The sequence below is a fragment of the Linepithema humile genome, chromosome 5 (genome assembly GCF_040581485.1).
Source record: "Linepithema humile isolate Giens D197 chromosome 5, Lhum_UNIL_v1.0, whole genome shotgun sequence".
NCBI classification, from domain to species: Eukaryota; Metazoa; Arthropoda; class Insecta; order Hymenoptera; family Formicidae; genus Linepithema; species Linepithema humile.
The window spans coordinates 12698154-12719428 of record NC_090132.1 but is presented as its reverse complement, the minus strand read 5'-3'; the positions used below and the strand labels follow the sequence as shown (position 1 = coordinate 12719428).

Genomic DNA, 21275 nt, shown 5'->3' with positions numbered 1-21275 from the left:
ATTTTGAAACGGTGCAACTACAAACGAAAAGAAAATCACTACAAACAACTACAAACGATTCTGAATCACGTGGAAGAAGCGGATTTGAAAAATCTTTAAAATTGTCAAAGTTACATTATTTGTTTATTGCAAATATTTTGTAACTTTTAAACTATTCAACTACAAACGAAAGGAAAATCACTACAAACAACTACAAACGATTCTGAATCACGTGGAAAAGGCGGATTTAAAAAATCTTTAAAATTGTCAAAGTTACATTATTTGTTTATTGCAAATATTTTGTAACTTTTAAACTATTCAACTACAAACGAAAGGAAAATTACTACAAACAACTACAAACGATTCTGAATCACGTGGAAAAAGCGGATTTGAAAAATCTTCAAAATTGACAAAGTTACATTATTTGTTTATTGCAAATATGTTATAACTTTTAAACTATTCAACTACAAACGAAAGGAAAATCACTACAAACAACTACAAACGATTCTGAATCACGTGGAAAAAGCGGATTTGAAAAATCTTCAAAATTGACAAAGTTACATTATTTGTTTATTGCAAATATGTTATAACTTTTAAACTATTCAACTACAAACGAAAGGAAAATCACTACAAACAACTACAAACGATTCTGAATCACGTGCAAGAAGCGGATTTGAAAAATCTTAAAGTCGGGTGACAGTCATTTTTTAAACATTTTTTTTTTGATAATGGGTTGAACTACAAACGAAAATATTTTTACTACAAACAACTACAAACGAAGTACTATCATTTTACTTATTTAAAACTTTATTTATTAAAAGTCGGGTGCCAAGTTCACATAGGTCAAGTACTATTGCTGAGCAAGTCCGAAGAATTAAAAAATTACGTTTTCCTTTAAAACCTATGTAACTATATGTCTTAGATAAGTCATCAGACATTATCCTTGTCAATAGGCGTTTTATCATATGTTTGTACGATACTCCTCCAATTTGCATAATTTCTTTAATCTAAAATAAAAAAATAATTTTATACAAACTATAAATACAATAAAAAATGTATTACATAAATTTACGTACAAAAGTTTTAAAATTGTTGTCGTGGATTAACAATTCTTCTGACGCCTCCAATTCTTGTACTTCCTTTAAAGGAAAATTATAATTGTTAAATATAGAATTTTTATTTGATAAAATTGGTTCATCTTTCTCAGAATTTGCTTTTGTTAACAAAACGTTGAGATCCTCTGTAATTTGTTGTTGTCTCAGATTAATTATTTGTAATTGTCGTAATACTTGTTTTTTGAAATTATCATCTGAAACACATAAGATATTTTTTATTAATATACATTAATTAATATCTATTTCTATAGATTTATAGATTTATAGCAAACATTTACTTCATCGATCATTATTATAATACATTAAAGAAAAAATATATTTTACGTAGAAGTATTTTTTAGGAAAAATAAAAATAGAATATATAATACAAATATAAATATTACCAAATAAATTATTATCAGTTGGTGTTACAGTTTGAGATAAACACTTATTGCAAATAATCGTAGTAGGTAATACACGATTTTCTTTTTCATTATGTTTTCCTGTAGCAGATTTAAGCACAGATTTATTTGTAAATGAAATTGATTGTGATTTTATGCCAACTGTAAAAGTTAAAATTGTACTTTTTTTATTAAAGTTTATTAAATTTTAAAGTATAAAACAATATATATATATATATATATATATATAATATATATTAATTAGTATTTTGTAAGCATTGTTTTATACTTTAAAATTTAATAAACTTTAATAAAAAAAGTACAATTTTAACTTTTACAGTTGGCATAAAATCACAATCAATTTCATTTACAAATAAATCTGTGCTTAAATCTGCTACAGGAAAACATAATGAAAAAGAAAATCGTGTATTACCTACTAACCCAAAAATATCTGGCAACCGCCACAATTATATATATAATATATATTATATATATAATATTGATTAATTTTTTTTAATATATATATATATATATTATATAATAATATATATATATATATACTGTATAGATATATATATAGTATACTGTATAGATATATATATGTATAGATATATATATATCTGGCAACCGCCACAATATATATATATATATATATATATTAAAAAAAATTAATCAATATTATATATATAATATATATTATATATATAATTGTGGCGGTTGCCAGATATTTTTGGGTAGGTTGCACAAAGAAGTCAGAGCTAGTAACAATCTAGTTTATTCTATTTAATGTAGTATTTGTTTTTACAACGTTTATGGCGCCCTAAGGCGCAGACTATTCGCAACCGGTGTTGTGGCTGGCGAGAGTCTCTTTAAAATAACGTCTTGAATTTCTTGCGACGTGCAAGAAGACGTTCTAGTCTGTGGAAGGCTAGCAGCCGCTCCAAGCTTTTCCCTGGTGTTGGCGGAAGTTGAGAAAGCGTACTGCCGGGACTCGGCGAGCGGCACCGTAGCTGGACTTCTCGTTCCGTCTGCGTGGTGGTGTCGGCAGTGTGTTTGCCGGTCTGGGTGGCTACGGTCTGTGAAGCTGGTGGCCGCCGTCTGCTTGTCCGTGGATCGGAACTTTTTATCGTGAACTCTATAGGTATCAAAGTCCACGGTAAAAATGTCTGCTCTGGTGTGACGCCCTGGTCTAGTGACTGCGGTCCTGTCGGTACCTCGGCTATTCCCTTGGAAGGTGGCTGCAGAGGTGATTCCCTCGGTGTAAGTTGCAGCCGCTGAGGAGGTTCGTCGTAATGCCTCCTCTTCCGTGGTCTCGGCACGGCAGTGCCGTTGAATTCTTTTAAGGGCCAAAAATTAATTGGCGCGCCTCAAAGGCAATTTTCGAGGGCCAAGAGGATTTGGCACACCTCGAGTAATGCCGGGTTTCTTTGTCTGTGATCTGAGGCCCACTATGTGTAAGCTCACTCAGATCCGAGGACGTGTCGATTATCGTTTTTCGATGTTCATATATAGGCAGCTCGTGGCTTTTTACTTACGAGTTAGTTTTAGCCGGTCGTAGCCCTCTAGCGGTGAATATTATAACTTATGCTTTCTCTCCATCTAGCGACGGTATTTCTGTTTCTATTTGTGGTTGGCTATTTAACCGCCACAATAATATTAATTAATTTTTTTAATTTTACCTTTAGATGAAGAAGGCAATGTTCTATTCAATTGTGTATCATGTTTAGGTGAAGGAGGCAATGTTTTATTCAATTGTGTATCATCATGTTCATAGTTACTTGAACTTTCAGAAATATCACTGTTTACTTTGCTCCCTAAAAATATGTAATTAATTTTAATAATGATTATAGATTATATGTATAAATTTTAGAGTACTTTAAAGATTAGTAAACTATTGACTTAAATTTTGTAAACTAGTTTCTTTACATCTTTTACATTATTACATAAACAGTACCAATTTTTCATTTATTCACAGAAATAAAATTTTTATTAATTTTAATATGTATAAATTGAAATATATATAGACAAATAATAAAAATAAAACATAAAAAAAATTGTGTAAAATAATTTATTTTTTTGTACTCAATTTATTAGTATTTTGTAGATATATTTTTTAATTTTTATTATTTATGACAATATGTTCAATATTTAAAAAAACTTTCATTTAAACGCGGTACATTTATTGTAAAACGTGGTTTATATAGAACAAATTAAACAATATTTGAACAATATTTAAAATTTATTTTAAAATTTAATAAAATATAATATTTAAAATAATGCAATTTTGTAAAAAATATATGACAGAAGTTTTGATTGAAGAGACAAACAGCTTTTACAAAAAATATTCACCACCTAAATACATTTTAGAATTTAAAATGATAATTGGACGAAACATTCTATTTATCGTCAAAATAAAATATAATATTTCATAACAAATTAAAAAATGAATAAGGCTTACTGTTTTGTGTGGTACCTAACGAAATGTTATATTGGAGAGTAGGATTACTATCAGACTGAGCAATATCATCTTCTGAATCTTTTTCATAAAAAAATCGTTTCCTTTTTATTTGTCTTTTACCTTCTAAATCTGAATTAAGATTCGACGTATCCTCTGCTTTTGCGCACTTTGCTTTAGCTTTTAGCAAATTGTCTGAAAAATTAAACAGGTATATATAAAGTTAAATATAATAAGTTAATAAGTTAAAACAAAATATTGCAATAAAATCTAATAAAATTCTTCCAAATTTAATACTCTACAAACTTACAATATTTTTTTCCATTTGCTAATTGTCGTATTTTACACATATTCCATTTACCAAATGTTGGTGGCATACACGATGATATGGCTTGCGTTAATTTTGATCCTTTAAAAGGTGGCCAATAACAAATGTCGTCAAGTACCCAAGCAGATGGTATAGCCTCAACAACATTATCATCAAGGAAATGAATTATCATCCATTCCATGATTTTGAAAGTTTTATTAAGATTAAATCCTCTGAGACAATTTTATTTTATTCCTTTTAAACATATTTTTTAAATAAAAAATCAAAATATTTTATTTTGTATTAATCTATTTTATACATTCACAGAAATAAACCCATTAAAAGCCATATAAGTATTGTTAAAATAAAAAAACACAATCAATTTTATAACATGTACATAATATTTAAACGTGAAGAAGAGGAAAAACAACAAAACCGTTATTATTTGGAAAAATAACAAGTTTTTTACTAATATCATTTACTAACCAAAATGAAATAGAACCAAGAGTATCTACAGAATAAATATTTAATCGCGAAGACTGACACGGCTTATTAAAAAAATTACAAACATTTTCAAATTTTCTACCGATAATATAATAATTATTGTTGTGTGAAGCGAAATTATCAATAAGTATTACAGAGTTATCGTTTAATAAACAACAACTGTTTCCGACGTTTGTACTAAATTTTAAGTGTTTAAATGTACAATTCTTATATTCTTTTTCAAAGTTATTTGATGGTAAAGGTCTTTCGTTATGCTGTGTGCTGAACGATATTTTGTTTTCTTTTATATCATATATTGATAATATATAATCTTTTTCATGCAAACGACGTGCAATTTGAGCTAATGGTTGGTTTGGCTTTTTTATCAACTTCTTCAAAGCTTGCAAACAATTTTCAAACGGAAACGCACTAAACGAATCTAATGTTCCATAGATCTTAGTATCTTCCACTATGTGTGCTAATCCATGCACATTATGAGAAATATATTCATAACCATAAATAACTTTTATTTGATCAATGAAATATAGCAATAAACTATTTGCAAATTTATTATATGTTTGGTATAAATCTGTAGAAACTAAAATTCTAATTGCAATATGTAAAGTAAGAAAATGTAAATATTTTTTGTCAGATATTAAATTTTGTAAAACTAGTGGTCCGCTATATAATAAAAAAAATCTGAATTCGGTTGCTTTCCAACGTTTTACTTCATCCAATGAACGCGTTTTTCTAACAAATTCAATTGGTACATAACATTTTATCGATAAAAGTAAATCAGACATTTTTTTTGCATATTCTTTTGATAATTTATGTGAAGGTTTCCCTTGTAACCATATATTTAAAAGAAGTTTTTTAACAACGCCTAAACAAATGAGATGCATGTATTCTAAAGGAAAATTAGTTACCATTCCAAGATTAGGTATATTTTCTAAAATAGATACTCCATTATGATATTCTGGCTGCAATTTATGGCGAAAGCTATCATCTGTTCTTTTTATTGCATTATTTTTAATAAAAGAGACTCTACCTTTTATATATTTACCTTTTTGTATGCATTTAGTACAAGAGTAAAATCTGGAATGACCTGTACAATAAGTTATAAAAGATTTTGCAGGAGCATCACAAATAAAACCTTTAATTGTAAATGATAAAACTTGCCCTTGAAACACAAAACCATTATTTACTAGTTCAGTAGCTTCATTTACAAAATCTGAGAGATATTCATTAGCATTGAAGGGTTTTTCATAACCATGATAAATACCAATTACAGATACGTTATAAGGATATTGAAATAGGGAACATAAAATTGGATATATCTGACTGTTCGAACTTTTACTAAGAGGTAATCCATCTATATTAACTAGTAAATCAATTGATAATAATGTGGAAATTTCCACTTTAGAAATTAATTTTTGTATTGCTAATTTTAATCCAAAGTGTACATAAATTCCTGGCTCTATATTTTTTGAAAATGTTTTGCGAGGTGTTGCAAGTAAAGTTCTAGGATCATGTGGTAAATTTGAACACATAGGTATTGTTTTTAGTAAACTTAGTAGGTTCTTTAATGACTCATGAGACACATTGTATGTAATTGCCCATTCACGTAAATTATGAAAAAAATTATTTTCTGTACTATTATTCTGTATATTAACATCAAAGTTATTAGAAATAATAGAAGGTTGATCGAAATTGTTAAAACTATCATTTTCATCTTCTGTAAGAACATCAACAAAATTGTTGTTAGCGATACCATTTTGACTATTATTACTATTATTACAATTATTATTTATTTCATCAGAACTATTATGTTCACTAGAATTGATTTTGTAAATTTCTGTTAAATTAACAATATCGGCATATGTATTAACATTTTCTTTTATAAGTTCATAACACGTATCTGTATTTTTTTTAATTTTTCTAAAAAAAGTACGTTTACTTTTACATTTAGGCATTTTTTTACTTATATATAAAATAATATTACGGCAGTATAATACGACAAGAATCTGAAATTGAAATAAAACAAATTTCATGTAACTTAAATTAACAACATTAACATTATTAATTGAATAATTTGTATATTCCAATTTTTGTATATATTTATTGATTATTATTCTAATAATTGTAACACTGAAGAAAACCTGATAGGGGCAAAACGTCTGGTTCTTTCAAGATTATGACCAAAAAATTTTAAATATATGTAATAATATCTGATATATGTAATAATATATTGGCTTTTGTTTTGTTTTTCCTTATTTTTTATTTAAAATAATGTTTTATTTTTACCGATGTCATAAATTATTTTGAATTATATTGTATTATATTAATTATGTTAGGTTATGTTGTAATAAAAAAAGTAACACACAATATATTCTTTATACATATAATATAAACATATTTACTTTTTAAAAATGTTGTTAATAAATATTTCCACCTTATATTTATTGATTCACTTTTTACTATATATTTATTCAAATTAAGATTTTTTACTTTTATATTATACTATGTATCACACATGTATGCACACCGGTTAGTGTCATAGACAGTGTGATATGTATGACCAGAAGTTTCTTTCTCATAAGATAAATGTACTGCGCATGTGCAATAAACTATGTGCAATAAACTTGAAGAATATTCTAAGAACATTATTTATTGAATATACAATGAATATACGATTTCTGATTGTAATATTCTACGTATGTTTATATAATATTCGATTCGAATTTAAGAACATTTACACTTTATAAGAATATTCATGGAACATAGTGTGCTATCTGGGTTGTACAATTTGCAAACATTCTGCACAGCGCAATCCGATTACATCCAAGTTCGTCAGGCGTGCAATATCTTCATAATCCACATCGATTGTTTCGATCTCTACATCATCTTCCAAAATCTCACACAGCCACTTCTTCTTCTCGAGTCCTTTTACGTATATCAGAGGCGGTTCCGTACCAATGGCATTGTTGATAAGGCTTTTCATCTGACTGTACGAAACGTGTCCATCTTCCCATCGGAAGCCGTGATGGTGTATCCATAACCAACACACCAGCGATTTTTCCGATTTTGTCAACAAATTCCATGGTACGTGTTCACGAAATACGTAATGAGATAACGTTTCGCCATCTCGAAGTACCGTTGCTTCTTTCACAATAAAAATGTTGTTGAACGCGTAACCTTGCAAGTCAAGTGTTTAGGATCGGGTCAAACTTTCATAAGTATTGGTTGCAATATTTTGAAGAATCCGCAAAAACTAATCTCGCGTGGCAGCACCTCTCGGTACGCACCGCGAGAGAAGAGAATTGGGCCAATTAAAGTGAGCCACGCGTTACCGTCGCGCCGCTCGCGATCGATAGAAAAATCATTTTGGAGCAGAAGGGAAGTATCTGAAAAATGGTCGGCGAGACAGGATGTGCTCTCGGTTCGATCGACAAAAGTTTCGCTTAACTGCATTTTCGCGTTCGCGAACATTTACCATGAGTGAGAGATCGAAATCTCATGTGGTATTCCTAGTAGTCTCGAGTGAATGAGAATTGAATTCCGGAGTAAGCGCGCGCGACATTATCGTCGACGTGTTCGCGACATAAATACCGGCATTTCGTGGCACGTGTCGAGTACGTGTGATAATGACGAACAACGATTCTTGAAAAATCCGTTGTTCTCTCGTGTCGTGTAAAAGACGAGTTCATATTGGGAATTCGCTCTTTCCAAATCGACACCAAATTGAGAAAATCTCGGCTGCAAAGTAATCGCAAGGATTATCGCGCCGTCTTCGCGGAAGGTTTAACGCACCTGCCGCGCACGTGAACAGCGAGTGCTTCTCGCGAAGTCTTGCGGCAGCCGCGCACGTGATCAGCGAGTGCTTTTCGCGGAGTCTTGCGGCAAGAAAAGTGATACCTTTTCTTTTGCGAGCGCACGCCTAGCGCCGTCTTGCTAAGATCTTCTGTGTGAGAAACATTTGATAAATAAAAAGACAGTGTTTGTGACAGTTAAACCTTTAAAGTTGTTTCGCCTCTTTCACCTCAGCTCCTTGCTCAATACATCACTTTTGGTGCACACACAGGTGCGCTACTATCCTACAAAATTATATACAGTCCACTTGTGATTCCTATCGCCCCCTACGATTTGCAATCACCAAACTCGAATCCAAATAAATTTATTGGCAAGTGAATCATTGCGCGAAACGCGGCCAAAAAAAAAAAAAAACCGAGCATGCTCGCTCAACGAAGCTTCGCATCGGACCGGCGTATTTAGACGCGCGTCCGTAACATTTGGTCCTTCGAGCCGGATTCCGAAAGTGATGATGAAGTGAAAGATAAACAAAGTGAAGTTCAATTGAAAATAAAGTGACATTTTATTAAAATTTAAGTGAACACGGAACAATGACAATGAAAATTCAAGTAAAATCGAGTAACATCGATTGATCAATTCTCGATTCATTACAGTGAGAGTTCTGTGCGTTAAGGAATTTAAATTAACGATATTTCTCTCAAAATGGAGGAAGTTCTTGCCAGTCAACAAACTGTGTTTTATTCTGTGGCTAGAGCCCTCGATAACTTTAAAAAGATCGGTCGAGCCAATTTAACGGCCGCAAAAATTCGTTCGCGCCTTGCAAGCCTACAAGACACATGGACACAAGGTGTTCGCAATCACGCGAAATTAATTCAGCTGGTTCCGGATGACAAACAGGCATCGATTTCCTACTTCAAAAGGGAAACGTTCGCATTTCACGAGGATCTCTACCAATCAGCCGTGGACCACATGAACGAGTGCTTGGAGGAGCTGGTTCCAGTAGTAAGTCGTGAAACATCTTTAAATACATCGTACGCGCAAATAGACTCTGCGTCTCTTTCGTTAAGGCATCTCCCTCCCATCAAATTGCCGCCGTTCACCGGAAAGAATGAGGAGTGGGAGACTTTTCGCGACCGTTTCCAATCGCTCATTATCGACAATCGCGAATTATCGAACTTCAGTCGCATGCATTTTCTCGTATCGAGTTTGACAGGTTCAGCTCGCGATGCGATATCTGGAATTAATGTTACCAGCGATAACTTCGCGGTTGCGTGGAAAGCGTTGACGACGCGTTACGAAAACAAACGACGTTTAATCGAGATTCACATCTCGAATTTATACAATCTTCCGAGAATGACTCGTGAGTCAGCTGTCGAGCTTCACGCGTTACGGGATAAATCAGAACAGGCAATTTCAACATTGCAACGTCTTAATAGGTCGCCAGACGAGATCGTCAGCGACATGTTAGTTTATTTTGTTTCTCAAAAATTTGATTCCGCCACACGTCGGGCGTGGAAATTAAAAACCAGTGATAATGACAATCCGCCTACTTACAAAGAACTGTTACGATTTATCTCATCGCGCGCTCTCGCATTAGAGGAACTTCACTCTCGCGATAGCGATAAAGGCAAGTCACATGTAAAAGTGACTAGTGCAACTGCAACTGCGTCTTCGAATTTAACGTGTCCAATGTGCAAACAATCGCACGCTTTTTCAAAGTGTCCACAATTTGTCGCAAGGAGTCCGAGTCAGCGACGCGATTTAGTTAGAAAATTTCGACGGTGTTATAATTGTTTAAGTGACAGACACATGTCGATAAATTGCAACAGTAAATTTGCTTGTAAAACGTGCAGTAAAAGACATCATTCAATGCTCCACTTTGATTCGGAATCATTGCAACAAAGCAATAATGCGAATCAAACTTCAAAAACGAATGAAGTAACTGACAACGTGCCGAACGTTACGGCGCTCTCATCCATTGCGATGACAACTGCTCCGACTCCAGTGGTCTTATCTACTGCGAAAGTAGTTTTGCGAGCGCCGTCTGGACGATCATTAATTGTCAGAGCCTTGATTGACAGTGGGTCGGAGCTCACATTCATTACGGAGAGCGTTGCACAGATTTTACGACTCAAGCGTATGCGAACGCTTACTTCAACGTCGGGGATTAGTTGTGCCGACACCGGTACATGTCGATCCGCAGCTCTGATTCATATCACGCCTTGTAACAAACCGAAACCAATTTTCACAACAATCGCCTATATTATGAAGACATTAACGAAGTACGCTCCCAGAAGCGCTTCACGATCGCAAGATTGGAAACATCTTTCCAATTTAAAAATGGCCGATGATGATCCTACCGGATCAACTTCAATTGATCTCATTATCGGGTCCGATCTTTATAATCACATACTGATTGACGTACGTAACGGACCGCTCGGTCAACCAGGTGCTATCAAATCGCATTTCGGATGGATTCTGTCTGGAGCAACGTCCATGCCAAATCACGTTATTCAACATTCTCATGTAGTAAGCTCTTCTCTCGTTATTCCGCACGTCAGAGATATAAATCACGTTGCGCCTTTAGCAAAGTCTAGTAAACGTTACAATGTAGTCGCTCATTGCTGTTCCCTCGAGGATCAGTTGGCTAAATTCTGGGATGCTGAGGAAACTCCACAATATTGCGAAATGTCTCCAAATGATAGAAGGTGCGAAGAGCATTTTCAAAAAACACATTCGAGAACTGAAGATGGGAGATACGTCGTACGTTTGCCGTTTCGAGAAGGGCCACCCATCAATATCGGTGAATCTCGCGAGATAGCCGCGCGTCGACTCTCGTCGTTACTTCGGAAAGTTAACAGTCAACCTGCGGTAAAACAGGAGTACCTCGAATTTATGAACGAATATACACAATTAAATCATATGACAGCCGTCGCGCCGGTAGATTCAGCTAATACACAGGTAGTATATATACCTCATCATCCAGTTATTCGAGAGACTAGCTCAACGACTCGATTAAGAGTCGTATTCGATGCATCATGCACAACCTCTAACGGGACGTCGTTGAACTCTCACATGCTTACCGGAGCTAAATTACAGATAGATTTACAGGCGATTCTATTGCGTTGGCGACGACACAAATATGTGTATTCCGCCGATATCGCGAAAATGTACAGACAGATATTGGTCGACCCGCGAGATAGGGATTACCAACGCATATTATGGATAGACGAAAACTCTAACATTCAAGAGAATCAACTTCTCACGGTCACATACGGAACAGCCTCAACACCGTTCTTAGCCCTTCGAGTTATAAATCAGTTGAACAATGACGAAGGAGAATCGTTTCCATTGGCGTCTATAGTGTTGCGCGAAAATATTTACGTGGACGATGTTTTATTCGGTGCTGAGGATATTCCTCTCCTGAAGCAAACTCGTGATCAGGTACGCGACCTTCTCAAGTGCGGTGGATTTGATCTTCGCAAATGGGCAAGTAACAAATCGGAATTGTTATCAGACATTTCACCGGATAATCATGGGTTAGCACAACCCAAACTGTTCGAAGTTGAAAACAGCTTAAAGGTTCTCGGTATAAGTTGGAATCCGACGCATGATAATTTCCAATTTCAAGTGGAGCTACCGGAAAAACTTCCTTCTACAAAGCGAACGATTCTTTCCACTATAGCTAAGCTATTCGATCCCCTTGGATGGGTCACGCCAGTGATTCTCAAGGCGAAAGTTTTTATGCAGAACTTATGGAAATATAAAGTAGGATGGGACGAAGGTCTCTCGGACGATCTCGTATTGCAATGGAAGGTAATTTACGAGTCACTTCCTTATATTCAAGAGATAAAAATTGATCGCTGGATCGGATGCGATTCAGATGCAAAGAGTGTTGAAATACACGGGTTCGCAGATGCATCCCAAGTAGCTTACGCCGCAGTAGTTTTTTTGAAAGTTACTACCCTCTCAGGTAATACAACCGTCTCGTTACTCGCTGGACGATCAAAGGTCGCGCCTATCAAACCTCTTACAATCCCTAGACTCGAATTATCAGCCGCGGTTTTGTTAGCGCGCTTAATAGACTTTATACGAAATTCGCTTCATTTGACAAAGTTGCCTGTTCATTGTTGGACTGACTCAAGTATTGTTCTCGCTTGGCTGAACAAACATCCGTCGCAGTGGAAAATTTTTGTTGCTCATCGCGTAGCAGAGATACAATCTCGTGTGCCTGACGGCATGTGGCATTATGTAAGTACACATGAAAATCCCGCTGACTGTGCGTCTCGCGGTTTACTCGGTACGGAGCTTAAAGCTCATGAAATGTGGTGGCGCGGACCTACGTGGTTAAAGCTTGATCAAGAGTACTGGCCGACATCTATGTTGACTCCGCCGGATACACAGTTAGAGTTGAAATCGCGTAACGTACATCAAGTTAACGTCAGAGAAGAATGGGATCTCGCTACTCAGTACTCGTGGTGGCCTAAGCTAATACGCATTACCGCGTACGTTTGTCGGTTTGTGAATAAGTGTCAGAAAAGACATAAAATGGAGTCATACCAGAATCTTCTAACTCACGCCATCACAACGACGGAATTTACAGCAGCTCGAACATTTTGGATAAAGGTCATTCAGTCAAAATTGTTCAAGACTGAACTTAATTCGTTGAAATGTCACCAACCTCTATCAACTCGCAGTTCTATTCTCTCTCTCAATCCGTTTCTGGATTCAGACGGTATTATTCGCGTTGGAGGGCGATTAGAGCATTCGTCGTTAGCCTTTCAGGCTAAACATCCAATTCTGTTAGCTGACCATCCGATCACAACAATGATTATTTGTTACTCACATATAGTATCTCTCCACGCAGGCCTTCAGTCTACTCTTTCGAAAGTTCGACAAGAGTTCTGGATTTTACGAGCTAGAAATTTAGTTAAGTCGGTCATCCATAAGTGCATAGTGTGCACTCGTGAAAAGGCTAAGGTAGCTAGTCAGCTAATGGGTCAACTACCTACCTATCGTGTATCCGCGCCCACTAGGGCGTTTCTGCATTGTGGGGTCGATTATGCCGGACCAGTTCACGTCCGCGCTTCACCCGGCCGAGGAATTACTTCACGAAAGGCGTACATAGCACTTTTCATTTGCTTAGCTACGCGCGCGATTCATCTAGAATTGGTGAGCGATTACTCCACTCCTGCGTTTCTTAACGCATTTCAGAGATTTTGTGCAAGACGTGGATTACCTGAGGTAATCTACTCAGATAACGGTACCACTTTCGCTGGAGCCGATGAAGAGTTGTCGCGAGCGTATCGAGACGCTCAACGCGACGTCAATTTTCGCAACCACATAGTGACAGATAAAATTACTTGGAGCTTTATCCCTCCTCACGCTCCACACTTCGGTGGGCTGTGGGAAGCGGGGGTTAAAAGCGTTAAGCATCATCTTCGTCGTGTGCTAGGAGCTAACACCCTCACATTCGAAGAATTCACGACTATGCTTTGTAGAGTGGAAGCATGTCTGAATTCAAGGCCTCTGAGTCCGTTGACAGATTCAATTGATGACTTCGAGTTTCTCACTCCAGGTCATTTCTTGATCGATTCGGCAATTACAATCAATCCAGAACCTTCTGTGTTGCAAATTCAAGAGAATAGACTGGCAAGGTGGCAGTTGTTGCGGCAGATCGTGGAGCACTTCTGGAAGCATTGGCAAGCTGATTACGTAAATACACTTCAGCAACGAACTAAATGGCGGAAGGCAAGGTCATCAGTACGAATTGGTTCAATGGTCCTTATTCAGAATCCCCATCTTCCACCATGCAAGTGGGAACTTGGGCGCGTGACCCGCTGTCAGCCAGGCTCTGACGGTTTAATCCGCGTAGTATCTGTAAAAACCGCGACATCGGAGTACAAACGCCCCATAACTAAGTTATGTGTGCTTCCGATCGATATTGAGGCTAGCGGTTCCACTAAGGAACAACCTCGACTATCAAGCGAATAGTTTAAGTTAGTGTTTAATAAGTTTGCGAGTTTAGTTAAGACTGATTTATAAATTCTATTGTATTCAGTATTTTAAGTTACTTCGTGTAAGTATCGTCGCCACGGCGGGCGGCACTTACAGACATGCGTTTGAGGCGATCAAACCATTGTGGATAAAATCACTTTGCTTGCGCAAGACGGAGCAAAGCGACTTTAGCGATACATTTCGAAATTGAAATTTCGAGGCGGGCGGTATGTTTAGGATCGGGTCAAACTTTCATAAGTATCGGTTGCAATATTTTGAAGAATCCGCAAAAACTAATCTCGCGTGGCAGCACCTCTCGGTACGCACCGCGAGAGAAGAGAATTGGGCCAATTAGAGTGAGCCACGCGTTACCGTCGCGCCGCTCGCGATCGATAGAAAAATCATTTTGGAGCAGAAGGGAAGTATCTGAAAAATGGTCGGCGAGACAGGATGTGCTCTCGGTTCGATCGACAAAAGTTTCGCTTAACTGCATTTTCGCGTTCGCGAACATTTACCATGAGTGAGAGATCGAAATCTCATGTGGTATTCCTAGTAGTCTCGAGTGAATGAGAATTGAATTCCGGAGTAAGCGCGCGCGACATTATCGTCGACGTGTTCGCGACATAAATACCGGCATTTCGTGGCACGTGTCGAGTACGTGTGATAATGACGAACAACGATTCTTGAAAAATCCGTTGTTCTCTCGTGTCGTGTAAAAGACGAGTTCATATTGGGAATTCGCTCTTTCCAAATCGACACCAAATTGAGAAAATCTCGGCTGCGAAGTAATCGCAAGGATTATCGCGCCGTCTTCGCGGAAGGTTTAACGCACCTGCCGCGCACGTGAACAGCGAGTGCTTCTCGCGAAGTCTTGCGGCAGCCGCGCACGTGATCAGCGAGTGCTTTTCGCGGAGTCTTGCGGCAAGAAAAGTGATACCTTTTCTTTTGCGAGCGCACGCCTAGCGCCGTCTTGCTAAAATCTTCTGTGTGAGAAACATTTGATAAATAAAAAGACAGTGTTTGTGACAGTTAAACCTTTAAAGTTGTTTCGCCTCTTTCACCTCAGCTCCTTGCTCAATACATCACTTTCGGTGCACACGCAGGTGCGCTACTATCCTACAAAATTATATACAGTCCACTTGTGATTCCTATCGCCCCCTACGATTTGCAATCACCAAACTCGAATCCAAATAAATTTATTGGCAAGTGAATCATTGCGCGAGACGCGGCCAAAAAAAAAAAAAAAACCGAGCATGCTCGCTCAACGAAGCTTCGCATCGGACCGGCGTACTTAGACGCTCGTCCGTAACATTTAAGAACAAGGAAAATTGGTGTATTCGACATCGTCATCGATCGTCGGAAAACTGACATGTCCGCGTACGCATCTCCAATTTATAAAAATCATACGAGTCTGCGCACAATGTTGTTCAGTGGATTATATTCAACCATTCGATCGTGTATAATGAGACAATAGGCGGTGGTGTTGGTAGGTATATTTTCTTTACAATCAAATTCGATTCTCACGTCAACGGTGGCGCTCTTGACAGAGTCGTTTTGTCGCGAACAATCTATGACTACGACTACGGCTTTCAAGAAATCATCGATGTCCAAATACGTATTATCAAATCCGTAATAAGCTTTGCGGAAACGCGCATACATGTTGTATAGTATAGCGTATCGATTTCTGTCGAAATCCAAGTTCATGTCGTCGTACGGATAAAAATCTGAATTCAGATGCAGTCTCACATTGGTGAGTTTACAAGCGTCAAATTGCGCAGCGTTTTCAGACAGTACATTTTTTCGACCGGTTTGGAGAGCAAAGATTACGTATCTCGGTTTTTCGAATTACGTCGCGGCTTTGACCGCCCAAGAATGCTTCGTTGTATTCTGCAGCAGAGGAAATTCGTACAGATCTCACGAACGGAAGCACATGCTTAAATATTTTCCACTTTCCAAAGTTCGAAGAAGAGACAGCTTGTTGACTTCGCTCAGAGATACATGCGGCATTCGCCACTGTATCTTGAGTAGCTCGATTTTTGGATTCGTACCGACTCGTCCAACGAGACAATTGTTATCGTTGCGCGATCGTATCAATACAAGTTCGTGACGAGCGTTGATTACAATCCGTTTGTAATCCTCGCAGAATCCCAAAAGAGTATTGAGCGGAACGCAAAAATTAAAGTTTCCATCGATCAACGGATATCCATTCGGATTCCACGATGCATGTTTCAGCATCTTGCTCTTCTCCGTCGTCAGCGATATATAGTTTTTGATCGTCGTTGTTATTCCAACGTTTCTGTTACGATCGATTTCAACTCCGTCGAACTCGTATCGCATTTTATCAAACATGAACGGGACACAATTATTTCTCATTATACACACGTTATCTCTATTCTCATCGGCAGGAGTAACGAGTTTTCCTTCAATGTAAAGAAAACTCTCACACGGCAACGTGTATAAATCCTGTTGCTGTATAGGTATTCGTATCTCGTCGCTGTGTCCCAACGTTGTGTTAGCGTACGAATTGTACGTGTGCATCTCATTATTTCACGATACGCTCGTTGAAGACGGGCTCGTCAGCGATGTTGAGTATATCCATCTCTTTAAACGTTTCTCACAACAAATCCCAATGATTGTAAAAAGTTTACGTTCGTCGTACTGAGCCTCTTGATTGGCAAATTTTTTTTTTCAATTACACGCTTTTCTCTTTCGTTCAACACGAGCATTTCCTCGCACCACGTCGCCGCAAGTGCAGTCTGATGGTAATCTTTTCTCCGCGAAAATCAATCAATCGTCCGTCTTGATTCACCACACGCAGCGTAATATCAGTATGCGATGACCGGAAGGTAAATGATTAGCGCGGGCGTTTCCGAGACTTTATATCCCGGTGGCACGTTCGGTAAAAATTCATGTATCGTGTGCACCGACTTGTCGTTGGCGTACGCACCCGCGGTAATGCTGCATTCCACTCGAATAATGTTTACGTTGACAATGTTTACCGAGGAGTCTGATTCGTGCCACTTTCTCAGTTCCAGTATACGACCCGTCGAAAATCCCAACAATGGTCCAATAGTATTCGGTTTGGCGAAATTTATCCGAAAAGCGCACTTGATTTCACTCTTCATGGTATTAACGTTGGGACGAAGTGACAATGGATAATCTTGCTCTTTACTTTTTTCTCGCTTTTGCAGTATCGCGCGTTTCAGATATGCATCGATGTCTTCCATTTCATAAGATCTTTCGGGAATTGTAATTTCTTCGTCATTGTCATCGAAATAAAATTTATTGTTTGCTACTGTCACGTTCGGAATCGTGTTGTAGGTCTCCATCGTGGTTAGGCCGAGCTCGTAGTCCCCATCGCTCAAGTCTATCAGTGGAAAATAATCCACCGTGAGAACGCTGCTTTTACCGCTTAGAGTGAGCGTCAGCGACATTGCCGAGATTCTATCGATGACTGATGTCGATCGATGGCGGATCGATTCTTAAATGTCGGAGGAACAGGAGGCACAATTGTCCGCAGATCGTTTGATCGTACGTTTGGTAGGCTGTGCGATTGTACGTTATCGTTGTATCGGTGCCTCCGAGGTAGCGTGTAATCTCCTTCGGCGGTTGCAAATTACCAAAGCTGTCAAAGTATATGACGCGATCGCCTCTCTTGGCGTACGCCACCCAATGCGTGCCCGGCCCGTCGACATCATCTAAATTCACGATACCGCTCTCATTTTTTTGTATCTTGTCAGGTAAAGCGTTACGCATGTAGACACCTCGGAAATATGGTATTCGCATACGCGTCGCCAATGCAAACAATTGTAGATTGGTGGTGGTACCCGCGGGCATTTCTATCGTTTTTTCGACGTTTTTTTTTTCTTAAATCCTTTGCCCCGCTTGTACGGAGCGAGATAAATCCCCCGTCCTTCCGCTTTATTGTGACGTTTTATCTCTTCGAGTTGTCGTCGCGCAGCCTTAGAGTCATTCACCACCTTTGCAACACCCGCCGCTCTATCGGTAAGCGAACCGATGACTCCCAAGAGCGGTAATAACGGTAACATACCACCGCATTTTGCTGCCGGAAGCGTTCTCCTCTTGGTCTTCTTCTTTCTCTTTGTAATACCCATTCCCAATTTCGTCTTTGCTTTCATAGCAGCCCATACGGCGGTAGCAGCGGCCCTCTCACCGAGAGTCGCGTCCGCAGCGGTGATCCGTTCCCGCGCTTTATCGGCGAGAACGCGATCGGCGGCGTAGCGGTCCACTAATTCACGGTTTTGCGAGTACGTGATGTCGTGATCGCGGCACGCCGCGTCTAACGAATTGATACCTCGATCCCCTCGCGCGAGTCGTTTCCGCAGACGAGTCCCCGGCCCGCAAAATTGGTAGTTGAGTATATGCAGCACCAACGGTAGTCGATTTATCACACTGTTTAGTAAACCGGCACCCTTGTATCGTTTCATAAAGCGCGAATTCTAACGTATCGCGTGTAAATCATATTTCCAACTGAGGTGTGTTTCGACAGCGCTTACCTATAAATAGGAGGCGCGTATCGATCATTAACTAGTAGAATATCAAAGTTTGTCAGACGACGACGTACAATGAATAACCGGGATAATAAGAAGGAACGGAAGGAGGTGAATGTCGCAAACGTGTATTGATAATCGTGTGTTTGAAACAATATTTTTTTTTCAGGATAATGTCCGAATCATGTATGGAAATAGAGATATTTTAGATCTAGGAATAAATATCCGAGCACCGCTCTTTCCAACATCCGATGCTGCGCACTCGTCGCGTAATAACAAGGATGAGAAAAAGTCTGGTAAAAAATGAAATTTGTACAACAACCGTACACGATCCGTGTGAAAAACATGGATGATAAGACGCAAGGGGTTTGTGAGAAGGCGTGCAAACATGGTAAAATGCTGCCAAAAACGATACGCGGTATTATTTGCGGTCCCTCGAATTGCGGTAAAACCAATGTAATGATTAGTCTGCTGGAAAGTCCGAATGGTGTACGTTTCGAAAACGTGTACGTGTACTCGAAATTGTTGAATCAACCAAAGTATCCATATCTCGAAAGATTGCTCGGATCGATCGATGAAATCGGCTACTTTACATTCTCAGACAACAACACAATTGTACCGCACAGCGAAGCATTACCGAATTCCGTATTCGTCTTTGACGATATAGCGTGCGACAAGCAGAATGCGATACGCGAGTACTTTGCTATGAGTCGACATTCGAAAGTCGATTGTTTCTATCTGTGCCAAACATATGCAAAAATACCGAAACATCTCGTGCGCGACAACGCGAATTTACTCGTAATATTCAAGCAGGATGGAACAAACCTTAAGCATGTCTATAACGATCATGTGAATACGGACCTGACGTATGAAGATTTTTGTACATTGTGTCACGCATGTTGGCAGCACAAGTAAGGTTTTTTAGTGATAGACAAGGATAGTATAATTAACGATGGACGATACAGATGTGGTTTTATCGAGTTTGCGGTACCGCGAAATGGTTAGTTGTTCTCGAGACGTTGACAATGACGCTCGACACGAAAGATATCGACGAGAGGGATCGACGAAAGATATCGATCGATCGCGAAGGAAATCGCTCGTACGGGCAAATCGATTCGCAAAAAGCATCGGACGTTAAAGACGGGTAGAGTGGAGCAAGAGGTGCAATTGGAGAAACGGTTGAAACCGATCGTAGAGCCGTTGAAACAAATCGTTGAGAATACCGGAGACGATGATCCTATCAAAGAGCCGTCTACACCAGAGTTGAAGAAGAAGAATCGAAAGCGATGGAGCACAGTGCAGCACAGCACCGTGCCAATGGGTAAACGAATAAAGCCGGATACCTCGCTCCAACCGCAAAAATTAGCGTTCGAAAGCCCGATGAGGTCAAATGAAACCGACAGCGCGGATCCCTCTCTCGTGACATCCTTGCGAGAGACGATGGAAACGTTTGAAGGCCAGGAAGCTCTATATGGTCAAATGGGTCTGCTGGGCCAAGAGTACATCGGGGAGCTTGAGCGGTGACAAGGAGAGAGGGATCGACAACGTGTAGAGCGTATACTTCAACGATGCGGGAACGTTTCTCGGAGACAAGGCCTTCGACATTGATAGAGACGACAATTTGATTGTGGACGGTGTAAAATACGCGGGCACGTCCGGCCTGTTTGAATTAATATTTAAAAGACTTCCCGACAATACGCTGTGTACGGAGGATGACAAACAAAAGTACAAGAGCATACTACTCGCTACTAACGCTCACAGACGCGGTCATAACGCGCATTTACCTATTTTGGGAAACAAAGGATACAAATACAAACATATCATCACACCTCTGATATCTAAGAAAGGTGGAGGTGTTGCACATCTCGACAAGAGAGGTGCGGGTCGCACGTTACCCAAGTGTAACCTAACCATAGACCATGACTGTGACCGACAACGCGGTCGATTACGTGCACTGGGATGATCCGAACGAATTGGTGGATCGTCTTCGATTGCTGGACGCCTCCCGTTAGGCGGGAAACAACGCGCACGACGAGTTTCTCTCGATTATCGAGGAACTGCGCGAAGCTGGTCTGATTATAAATTGATCGTCGTTGTCACCGCTGTAACCAGTATTGCTCGTGCAATGCTACAGGAATGTCTATCAACAAATTCGGACTACAGCTAGGAGGAAGCGACAGGGTGACGAGACGTGGATCGTGGAGCGGCGGAGTCTCGAAGAATTACGTGCACGAGCAT

At 38.7% G+C, this 21275-nt stretch overlaps 2 protein-coding genes across 2 annotated transcripts; one reads left to right on the top strand and one right to left on the bottom strand.

The window, feature by feature from the left end:
• The first annotated feature begins 9231 nt into the window (after nucleotides 1–9231).
• LOC137000169 (uncharacterized) lies at nucleotides 9232–14523 on the top strand. Its single transcript, XM_067356121.1, has one exon. It carries the CDS (start codon nucleotides 9232–9234, stop codon nucleotides 14521–14523), a length of 5292 nt encoding a protein of 1763 aa, XP_067212222.1.
• Nucleotides 14524–15927: 1404 nt separating this feature from the next.
• On the bottom strand, nucleotides 15928–17064 carry LOC105679250 (uncharacterized). The gene is made up of 2 exons (XM_067356120.1): nucleotides 16476–17064; nucleotides 15928–16250 (listed from the first exon to the last, which is right to left on the bottom strand). Exons 1-2 carry the CDS (start codon nucleotides 17062–17064, stop codon nucleotides 15928–15930), a joined length of 912 nt encoding a protein of 303 aa, XP_067212221.1.
• Between the last annotated feature and the right edge of the window lie 4211 nt (nucleotides 17065–21275).